Source organism: Acyrthosiphon pisum, chromosome X (genome assembly GCF_005508785.2).
Source record: "Acyrthosiphon pisum isolate AL4f chromosome X, pea_aphid_22Mar2018_4r6ur, whole genome shotgun sequence".
NCBI classification, from domain to species: domain Eukaryota; kingdom Metazoa; phylum Arthropoda; class Insecta; order Hemiptera; family Aphididae; genus Acyrthosiphon; species Acyrthosiphon pisum.
Window position 1 is genome coordinate 76,208,243 of NC_042493.1, and position 12,277 is coordinate 76,220,519.

Below are 12,277 nucleotides of genomic sequence, written 5' to 3' on the forward strand. Positions count from 1 at the left end.
CATAATAAAGTTTTCAAAATATTTTGACTCGTTTTGAGCTATTTATAGACATTTACAATTTTAATTTTTGTTTTTTTTTTTTATAAATATTAATACGAATGTTTTTCGTGTAAAAAAGCTTGAAACTCCCTCATAATTTGCTATAGTAATAATTAAAATTATTAAGAGCAGAGCAGTGTCCACCTTTTGAATACTTTAAAATATCTTCATGATTTGATTTTGAGAAGCCAAAATAAAACTCATGACAGAAACCAGCAAACAAATATTTTTTTTAACCAACATGTCAAAATGATTTTAAAAGTCAACAAATTACCGTTGCTTGAAAAATTCTCAATTATTATTCACCATAGTCCAGTATTGATGTTTACAAATTAGAACAAATTATTATAATACCCTGCTGTAGTTACTATGTCTTGTCAATAATTATATTCGTGTATAAAATGTTACACGGCGTAAAGTATAGGCAATAGAGGTACATAACTGCGTTGGAGGACAACGCCATATAAACGTAAAATCAAAAAAATGTTTGATTTATCGATATTTTAACAATCAATATTTCTGATGATAATTGGTTCTAGTTAGTAATTTTGAGGAATCGTAGTAGAAAATTTCGTTTGGTTAAAACGTGAGAACATTTAATACAAGATTCCTTATAATTTGGTATTACAGGACTTAAATAATATCGAAGATACATAAGCACAATTTATTTTACAAGAATTTAAAATTCAAATTTTTACAAAATTCATAAAAATGTTTAAGTATAAATGTATGACATGTTCAATTTTTATAGTTAAGGATTGATAATTTAAAACAAAATTTCTTACAAGTGATTTTTACTGTAACCAAAAAATTTGGAAAAAAAAATATAAAAACATGTTACATTATACTATATAGAGTGCCGCACTTGACACCTATTTTACAGCAAAGTGGTACCCACTTGACCACCTTTTTCGTTAGTTAACTGAACGATTTTTAAATCACTTTTAGCTGTGTCCGTTAGGTTACATTAAAAACATTCAATGTGATTTCCAAACTTTACCGGGTCCTGGGTCATGATAATAAAACAAAATTTAAAATTCATTATATGACAATAAAAGTTGACGTACAATATTATGAACATTAAAAAAAAAAAAAAATCAACGTTTAAATAAAAAAACAGAACAATATCTGGAACAAAGAGATTGAAAATCAGTTACCTGGGTACCAACTACCGGTAATGTTCCACTCAAGTATTATACAACAATGTTTTCTACAAAAATGAAATAAAAGTGCTTACAACGAATATAGTAGTTAAACATTAGTAAATATTTCATTATTGCCCTATGGGCTATGAATATCTAATAAATATTGTATAGGTACCTAACAGTTATAGCGCACCCCAATGGTTGAATATTTGCTCAACCTTTGGGTCTTAAAATTTGAGTAAACCTTATTTTGTTAGTTATAAATGAACTTTGATAATATTGTTATAAATCGGATTACGAAGAATGTAAAATAAACTCAAAACACTAATTTCCAAACTAAACTGTAAAGTTTTTATCGTGTTTTAATATTAACTTTTTCTCTTCGGTATATAGAGTTTGATTTACTGTCATACAATTGACTATAGTTATTGTTATGTTATTGTAAAAAACCGTCTGAATGAATATTCTTTTTCTTAAGCAAAAAATGATGATGGAACGCACTCTGAGCGAAGAAAAACGATTGAAAGAAGGGCCAGGGGTGTTGGCCCTGTGTAGAACGCCGAACATGCGCTTGAAGACCATTTTGATAACGTTCAACTGGTGCGTGCAATAAAATTGACCCGTCGGAGTGCAATTATACGTCTGGATACAGTTTTTTTCTATTTCGTTTCAGGTTCGCCAACGACATGGTGTATATTGGACTGAGTTATTACGGTCCATCGTTGGGACAAAATCAATACTTGAGCTTTCTGCTGTCGTCCGTCGTGGAAGTGCCTAGCTGCCTGGTATGTTGGCTGCTCATGGACCGATGGGGTCGCCGGTGGCCTCTGTGCCTGGCGATGACGTTGAGCGGCATCAGTTGCATCGTCACCGTCACCCTGCCACCAGGTAATGGATAGCATGGATAGTGAAGTGTGGTGATATGACGTACGTGCATACGTGTTTATTTTTCCATAAATTGTTTTTGTGGTAATTTGGAGAGTTTCAACCCTCGATACCACATCGCAACCAGGTAGTGAACTCGTATTATAGATATCGCGAATATGTTCATGACTTTGGAACTATGGGAGGAAAAGCGAGTACCTACATAATTTCATATTTAGCATTTCAAATACAAAAATAAGTTTTCATGACTATTCTAGTTTTTGATAAATACCATAATTGGTATAATATATTGTAATAAATAATATTGTGTAAAGTATTATAACCTTATACAATTTAATTTTAAAAAAAAATGAGGTGAAGTATAGACTATAGAGTAGATGTCGAGACGTTGAGTGTACTTTGTCCTTAACTAAATTACTGTAATGTACCTATGATGTGTTAAATTTGAATTAAATGTATACATCATTACATACAAGAAACGATTCTGATCGAAGACGGTCATCATTTTATGATATATTTATGTTGCAATGAAAATAATTTATTTTATTATTAGTAAATACTAATACAATCATGGGTTGAATTTATTTTGTCAAAAACATTGCATTTATTTTACCATCAATTATTATAATATTAGATTTTTATTTATATATTATATCATAAAATATTATTATAATTAACAATTAAATCACCAAGAATTATTTTTACAGGTGCCATTTCAATGGTGCAAGCCGCACGATGTAAATAGGAAATACCTTAAAATGAATCTAAATGTTTTGAATACACCATTGTACTTATAAAATATTTCAAGTCTCCATATCAATCTCATATCCATTCCAGTAACCAATAATATTTTTGAATCCCAAAAGAAATACTAATATCATTATTCTTTGTTTGGATTTCTAATTACATCCAAATGTGAACTTAAATTGACTATAAAAAAATTTTGCCTATGTATTTTTTTTTAGATTTCAGCATTAAATGCTTTAAATTATTTAACTACTTACGATGTAATTTATATTAGATGTTTAAGTCTTATAATATATAAACATTAAACATTTCATAAATCTTTACAAAATAATTTGCAAATTTTCGTGATTTTGTCAAATTTTATCAACATTTGAACTTCACTCTTATAAAAAATTATACATAAGTATAATACATTGATTAAAGAACAACTTAAAGATCCAGTATATAATTTTCAAGGCTGTTGGCCAAGCTTAAAAATGCCTATCGAAACTTTAAATAAAAATCAACTGAAATTGACTATAAATGGTTTAAATTGAGTATAAATATTTAGAAATTTGAATTGAGATCAGAAATAATACTTTAGGTAACAGTGGAATATTTCAAGTTTCTATCATTTATACATTTTGAATTACCCACACAAAAATACATAATTGATTTTATCAAAAACTGGTTTTTTTAAATTTTCCCGTTTTTACCGATTATATATTAGAGTTTTTTTTTACTTTTAACCACCAAAAAGAGTGTTCCCTGCTACGGACGCATAAACGTACTATCATTTAAAATAAAAAATAATTAATAATTAATACTTGAACTATAATGATATGCAATACAAAAAAAAAATGTATCCCCGCACAGTGCATAATACGGGAAAAAATTAACTCAGCAGTGAAGGGGGTCATGGTTGTGAAGATCATATAAGAGTCGATAATACTTTAGTGGCAATTTTAAAACATTCAAGAAAATTACTGTAAAAAAAGCGAGTAAGTGGATGTTACGCTGCTGTACAGTGGGTTACAGGTGGGTCACAGTAATGGATGCTGTTAAATTTGAATTCCGATAAAACGATTTTGAGCTGAGACGGTTTGTCTGCCTGCAAGGATATTTTATATTATTTTGGTATTATTATTATTAATACGGTACCTAGCTGGTAAGTTGAACTTATATTATTTGTATACAATAATCTACTTGAAAAGTTCTAAGTACCTACCCACGAATAATGTTTTTAAAATATAACAAAAACAAATAAAATCGTTATTCTTGGTTATTTAATTTTGTCCAAATCTGAACATGAAATAACTATAAAAAAAACTGTGATTTTATATTTTTTGGATTTTTTGATTATAGAATAATTTACTTCTGTGGAACTTTGTTTTACATTTTAAATCCATAGATAGAAATTTTGTTATGAATTTCTAACTTGAAATAATTTGCAAGAAAAAAAATGTTCGTGGTTTTTATGTATTTTGTCAAAATGTGGACTATAAATGATTATAAAATTTAATATTTTTCAACTGCCATTGTAACAATATATTATATATATATTATGAGCCTTGTATTCATTTTTAAAACTTTTTGACTTAATTAATAAGTAAAAATATTTTCAAAATTGCATTTTGTCGAAAACCAATTTTGCATAAAAATTTTCGTTTTTCCTTAATTTTTTTATTTTTCTCGTCACTTTTGAAAACTACAGGGAATTTTAAATTTTTATTCTTCCGAATGCACCAACTAGGTTCACTTTCTTACGGATAAGATGTCGAAGTTAAAAAATGAAATAGCATTATTTGGACTATTTATCGTGTAAACATCAGACACAAAGTAAAAGAGACACACATCATTGTAAAATCAATACATTCATCGCTCCACTCAGAATCTAAAATCTAAAATCTAAAGATATAATATTTACATTTTAATCATTTTTAATTGTATGTCGAATGTTGACTCACTCACCTCTCACATAAATAGTCAGTTTTAATATTTTATCGACTTAATTGACTTTTGAACTCTAACATGATAACGTTTGTGGTCGGTAACATACGATTACGTAATCGTAATCTTTAACGAGGTTCTCAGCTGATGTATCGGCAATAATGAAATACTGCATCAGACTTGATGCCAAACCTAACACGAGAATTCAACTTTCATCCAATAAGCCTATTATTAAGTATATCTGTAAATGACTGTAATAATAAAAGGTGATTCCATTCGTTTAATCAAAATTTAAATTTAAAAGTCTGGTTTGTCTGTTGTTTTAAGATCTATTTTTTTGGTTAAATTGGTATTACTATTATGAGAAATGATTATTGCAAATAATCTTTATACAAAATGTTAGAATTGGTTGCATAAAAATATTGAAACAAAGTAGGGGTTCCACGATAAAAGTGAACATTAAAAAAGGTTCAACTGATAAAAAAAATTAAGAAACGCTGCGCTAAAGAATTAACTATAGTCCCAAGATTCAATTTACTGCCAAAAACCACTCTTTAAGTTGAAAATCTAAGCATTTTTACCGCTCCAAAAAGTTATGAAATACTTAAAAATAAAAAAAAAACTTATATCACTGTAAAATCAATACATTTATCACTCCGCTTAGAGTCCAAATTTTAAAACACACCTTTTTCGATTCAATTTGTTTGTTATTAATATTAGTAAGTTGCGATGCGAATGAAACGAGTAATTTTTTGCTATAGGTTTTAATGGTTCTGTAATGTATACAATGTACATATTGGACCAATTAATATTTTAATTTTGACTTTTATTAATTCAGCAGACCTATTAAACAATTTAAACAACGAGCCTGTTTTAAAGACAAAGTGTAAAAAAAAATTCTTAAATTGTATAATTTTTTTCATGTTAGATACTTCGACCTGGATCAGTTTCGATCCATAATGTATCCATTTGCAGGATGACATCCGTTATTAAAATTTTTATTTTTATTAAGTTTTTCGTAAACAAATTGACCACTGCCATTAACGGTGACTGCAGGTATTAATGTATTATTAAACATTATTAAAATATAAAGCGTCAATGAAATAAAACACATGTCCTTCTGGTTGTGTTTATACGAGTATGCGCTTATTGCGATGGTCGTCCAATATTCTTTAAATTAAAATAAAATCGTTATCTACAGTTTTTGGCGTCAAAACGTTAAAACAATGCGACACAGTATCGAGAATTGCTATTACGGTTGCCAACTTGTTTGTTAACTAGAGTGCACTGCATATCTGAAACCTCCCCCATTAATGCTCCGATTGTACATTATTGTAAGTCGTCGATAAAAGTAATTTTACATGACAAAGCACCTCTAAGGAAATCTTATGAACAAATTATAGACATTTAAAAAATTATGAGTGCAATTTATAAATTACGTAAATATATATATAATATACAATGCAACAAAATATTATAATTTTGTTTTATGTATAATAATGTACTACTGCAGACTATAAAGACGTGTTTAACCTATACACTTCTCACCTGTCATCTCTTGCTGAACCGATCGGATTTCATTTCAGATGCTGTGATCACTACCCTGGTTTTGTTTTTGTTTTCCAAGTTCACGATATCGGCTTCGTTTTTAATAATCTATCCATTTGCCGGTGAACTCTATCCGACACAATTGCGTGGCATTGGAATTGGAACCTCTGCGTACATCGCTGGTCTTGGTTTGGTATTAATACCATTTATTAACTATTTGGTAAGTATATCTACCTTTATTTACCAATATAATATGTATTCACTATTTCATAGATGATAGATTACAAGGTGTACCAGTGGACTATAACAATTCAATGGTTGTGCCCGATAAAAACAACTCAGAACTCTATTTTAAAAAACAGATATTCGAAAATTGTACAACATTGTACACAAATGTGTATAATTTGTGTTATTATTGCTAATGATTTCGGAAGAATTTAGAATTTATTTAATTTTCATATTTTTTTGGACTAACTTGTAGATCTAATTATTGTAAGATAATTATAAGTTCAATTTTATTTTATGTTACTAGAGACTAAAGTAAGGTAATATAATAATTCTTAATATATAATATGTAGGCGCATAATCTTACTCTACATAAAAACTAAAAAGTATCAGTAGTACAAACAGTATTTGAAGTAATAACAGTTATGAAATTGAATGGTAAAATGTTGATTAGATTATGTAAAACATTTACCGATGATAAAACTCAAATTAATAATAAAAATATTTAAAAACGCTCGAAAATTTACCAAAGATATATACTTTGTTTTATATAGGTTAGAGGAAGTACACTGTACAGTGATAAATAATTTCTAAGTTCACATTTTACAATAATTATTATATAATTCGTTTTCCATAATATTTAGAATATCAATTTTGAGGGAAAACATAATTCTTATTAAGTATATTATAACTATAGTACATAACAAAATAGGTACAAACTACATAATATGTGTTTAATTATTAAGTTTATAATTCAGTTGCAATTTAATTTACTTATTTTGTAATGCACGAGTATGTTATATTTTAAGACCTTTAAAATAATAAAAAAATATTTATTGTCCTATATATTATTAATTTATTATATATATTTTTCTTCAATTTCGATTATGGTTTAGCTACCTATAAATTTTGAGATTTTGGTACCACTTTTAAAGATCTAATGTAGTGCTTAAATTGGAAATATAACTGAAGGGGGATGCAAAACGATAAACAATAATTTTTGTACTCAAAGATTAAATATCTTATTGATTAAAAAAATAATTATAAGGGGTACTCCACTTTTCCTCTCACCCCCTCCAATTTAAGCACTGGATAATATGGTATATACGCAAGAATTATACTTACTTAAATTAATATTGTTTTCATTTTATAAAATACAAAATATGTTGTGCAATTTATTGTATTGTCATTGACCGAATATTTGCAAGGGAAGGTATTAAATTTAATATGATATAATGAATCGACAATTTGTATCCGGTTTGAATCGAATTATTATGTTATACGATATACGTGCGTTTAGTTGTTTTAAGTAATATAAATCACAACATGACGATTTATATTTCTTCAACTATATACGACGTACACTGGCTAACTTTAATATGTGTGCCATAACGACAAGCGTCAATTTTCAAAATAAAATTTCGACACTACAAATAAACATTTGAGTTGTATATAAATATGGTATTTGATAAACATCAATGAAATGTTAGTTAATTATTATTATTTTTTTTTTTAATTGGCTTCATTGATTTAAAGAACAATAATAAACAGCTATAGCTATAATGAAGAGAGGTCATAAACCTATACTGAAACGCGACATGGTTCGTAAAAAATAAACAATAGTAGTATTGTCAATTTGGATTATTTAACTCATAAAACAAATAAGAACAACAACATTTTCAACCAACAAGAATATAATTTTTTTAAATTATATTTGGTTTATCATTCAAACATTTCAAAATGTATTCTGTGTAAATATACTTATCAGTAATCATCATTTTTTGTACTTTTTATCACAATTTTCTCAAGATTTACTTTAATATAATTTCCAATTAGTTTAGAAGGTAGGAACATAATTGGAATTTGTTAATTACATTCCATTAAGAAAACTTATGAACAAATTAAAAAAAAATCTCTTTTATACAGTCATAACTTAAAAATACATAATTTATACTTATCCATGAATATGTACGAAACAAGTCAAATTATTATTATTACCTATAGGTATATAGAGAAGGATTTACATTGCACCTATCGAACTTTTTTATGGAATGATGGGGAGTTATGTGAATATGATATATTATCTTGGAGACTGATAATCGAAGAAAGTTTTAAAACTGGTTTATTGTTCAGACTAAAAATTTTAACTAAACGACTCACCCCACAAATCTTATTTCAGAACAACCAGATTTTGGTTATGTTTACCTGGTTCATTGTAATAGACATTTACTGTACATTTTCCTATCTGAAGTTAGTGTCCTTCTAGGCTTCACGTGATTATATGTCTTGTTTTTCTGTTACTACGAAGTACGAACTTTTTCATCGATAATACAAATTGTAACATTATTTTATATACTTTTGATAAAAAATAAATATATATTATATGAATTCCTATCGTATCGAAATATGGATTTGGAAACGTTTCGTTTTTATTAAACAATAAAATTTAAATATAATTAAATGTAATTAATTCGTAAATTGTTCAACTGCAGGGACGTGAAAATTTAGTTTTGCCACTGTTTATAATGGGCATACTATCAGTGATTGGTGGGATCACTGGTCTCCGTCTTCCTGAGACATTGCATTATAAGTTACCGCAGTCAGTTGAAGAGGGAGAAGAATTCGGGAAGAACTGGACTATGGCGGATTGTATAACCTGTGTTCCCAAAAGGTAAATTTTTATCGGCGACAATTTTACGTTACAGCCGTGTATCGCAACCCATATCCTATTCTTTTAAATTGTTTATTTTAAACCACCATTAATCACTTCAGGAAAATGGCAAGTGTAAAGTTTGAATATTCGTATAAACGAAATAATTAACTTGCTAGTGAGTTGCCATACAACCTACTCCGAATAAGTATTTGACACAAATACGCTATTTTATTTTGATCATCATACTACGTTTCAAACAAAATATTTGGTAACAACTAACAGGTATACCTGCATAAATAATAATATTGTAACCGATTCAACAACAAAGGTTATTACTAATACGAAGAACCTACACATTATTATTCATTATTTACGTTTACATTTATTTAAAATTTCTAGTTTTAATTTCTAAATTAGTTAATTCACATCTGTTTGTCTTAAAAAATGTATTATTTTGTTTGTTGTTTCTACTTGTGGTCCTGAGATCTAGTTGATTGAGCACATTTTTTTTTTTGTTCTTATTGTATATTATATTCGTGACATTTGGTTAGTCATTAATATTATGTTTTAATATAATATAAGTTGAGTAACACAGATTGCTCATGTTAGGTTCATCTTTGGTCACATATTTCTATATTTTTTTTCATATTTCTATATTTTTACAGCTGTTTCGTATTGCCTATTTTAAAAATTATGTCTTTAGTAGGTTTTAGGTAATAATGTTTTAAAACCAATGTAATAACGATTTACATGATATATCTAAAAAAATATATTTATATTAATTGTTGGTAGTTTTAATCGTATAAAAAATATGTACCAATTAATAGCTTTATAAATAAATTAGTTAATTCAACATTCATATTTTAACTAAAATCATACGACGAATCCAATGAACATGCATCAACGACTATAATGGTTGATAATTAAGTAATACAGCAAAAATATGATCATAATATCATCAATATCAAATCCCTACCCAAAAAACTAGCTCGTCCAACATATCCAGAAACTAATATCTGAAATAAACAGACCAATAAGCTTCATGTGGGTCCCCTCACACGTCGGGATACCCGGAAACGAGAAAGCCGACATTATAGCCTTTGAAGCCACTACATCTCTTCCTCCACAAAGATAAACACACTAACCTCATTCAAAACTTTCAACATCATATAGCATAAACTAACGGAAGAATGGCAAAAATTGGGTAGGCCCTCTCTAACAAACTGAGAAACGTAAAGTTATCTTTCAAAAATTTAAAATACCTCCCTAAGACCAAACGAAGAGAGGAAGTAAATATTACCCGAGCTAAAATAGGCCATTCACATTTAACACATGCCTATCTCATAAGAAAAGAACCAGCCCCAGTATGCGATACTTGCAATGAGACACTAACAATAGAACACATAATAATAAACTGCGCCAAATACACGGAAGCTCGCAAGATCCTCAAAAACCCCACCACACACCATCAAGCTCTCAACGAAGACAATACGGATGCTATCAATCTATTCTTTCATAGTATAAACTTAAGTCATAAGTTGTAAACACACCAAACATGTCAATACTTGTAAAATTTTTAATGTTTACTTATTTATATTAATTTAATGCAGGCTAAAGACCTTTGATGTCGAAGCCTTAATAAATATAAAAAAAAAAATAAAAATATATTGTAAACCATTCCAATTTCCCACTTATTTTTCAGTGATGTGAGCCTATATGGCGTATATAAAATTTATTGTTGAAAATAAAATATGATGTTTATTTACAGGCCGTCGGAGCATTCGAATTCGTACGAAGACCTAACTGAAAAACTAGAAATGTCTCCTACGACAGAAACGACGGCATTTGCAACAGGGAGTGCTGGTGGCAGATCTAAATTCACTAGACAACAGAGCACCATGGAAACTCCACTAGACTCTTCAGGCGTAGTCAAAATGACTTGCTGGTTTTAGTTGTTTTGTTTGATTTATATCGTTTTTGTGTAACATAATATAGATGATCGGTGCCTAGAATAGTGTGTAAATGATAATCTACATAATATGGCATGTAGACAAGATAAGGTTTTTTTTATAGTAAAATCTGTCAAGATTAATGCATACAATTCCATAAAAAATAAATTTTTTTACTAAACTACCTACTAACAAAAGTGTACTAGCATAATATTGTTACGCGGAATACAAGAAACCATTCAAATTAGTTAAAATGTATTTATTTTTAAATTGTAAATTGTGGTCATTTTGAAAAAGAACGAATATTAGTATTTGAAAAAATAAAATTGCCTATAAATATTAATATAACTATCATACCTAATACCTATATACGTATTTGTTTTTGATGACTGCATAATACACAATAATTATAATCTGTATATTATTTACTTACAATATAACATAATATCCAATATCTTATTAATTTGTTAGTCAAAATTTACCAGGGCTTGCATTTAAAAAAAAAATTCTTTACACATTTTTTGCGTTAATTAAGGCAAATATGGCCCGGCTACAGAATACAATATAATCAATTCTAATGTCCGCGCATAAAATACATATTTCTAAGAAACCAATATAACTTTTAAATAAATGGATTTTAAATTATTACGTTTCGCGTTTTGTTTTGTTTAATGATATATATTAATATATTTTGTTAATCACGTTATGTTTTGTTTTGTGGTATTTAATTATTTTTGATTATCGCTTTCCGTTGTAATTACGTTTATAAATTTCGATATTTTTTTTTGTCAAATATAACGTTATAGGTAATCATAACGTTATTATAACTGTTGCAAGCCCTGAAATTTACACATGAACAATATTATCATTTTTAAATTAGCCAGTAATTGTTATGATACCTTTAGTTTAATATATTGCGTGCACTTTTAAAATGTTTTCATTAGGAAGCAGAATATTTAACGGAATTTCTAAACGATAGTGTTTACCTATTTATAAGTTTTACCTTTGGATTAGTAGAATATTAAAAATTGTAAATTTGTAAATATGTTAGGTTTTAAGAAACTACTCCATATAAGTATACATCATCAATTACAGAAAATTAGTCTACTTCAAAATATGAAATTAAAAGTCCCGATTATTTATCGTTCACAATTAAA

General features: G+C 27.9%; 1 protein-coding gene across 1 annotated transcript in view; it reads left to right on the top strand.

Annotated features, from left to right (window-relative positions):
* LOC103307814 (carcinine transporter) overlaps positions 1-11,767 on the top strand; it is a 28,819-nt gene extending 17,052 nt beyond the window's left edge. Inside the window, exons 8-12 of the mRNA XM_008180141.3 lie at positions 1,663-1,784; positions 1,858-2,072; positions 6,332-6,513; positions 9,011-9,189; positions 10,940-11,767. Of these exons, the coding sequence (XP_008178363.1) occupies positions 1,663-1,784; positions 1,858-2,072; positions 6,332-6,513; positions 9,011-9,189; positions 10,940-11,123 (882 nt within the window). The 3' untranslated portion in view covers positions 11,124-11,767. The remainder of the gene's footprint in view (positions 1-1,662; positions 1,785-1,857; positions 2,073-6,331; positions 6,514-9,010; positions 9,190-10,939) is intronic.
* The last annotated feature ends 510 nt before the right edge of the window (positions 11,768-12,277 follow it).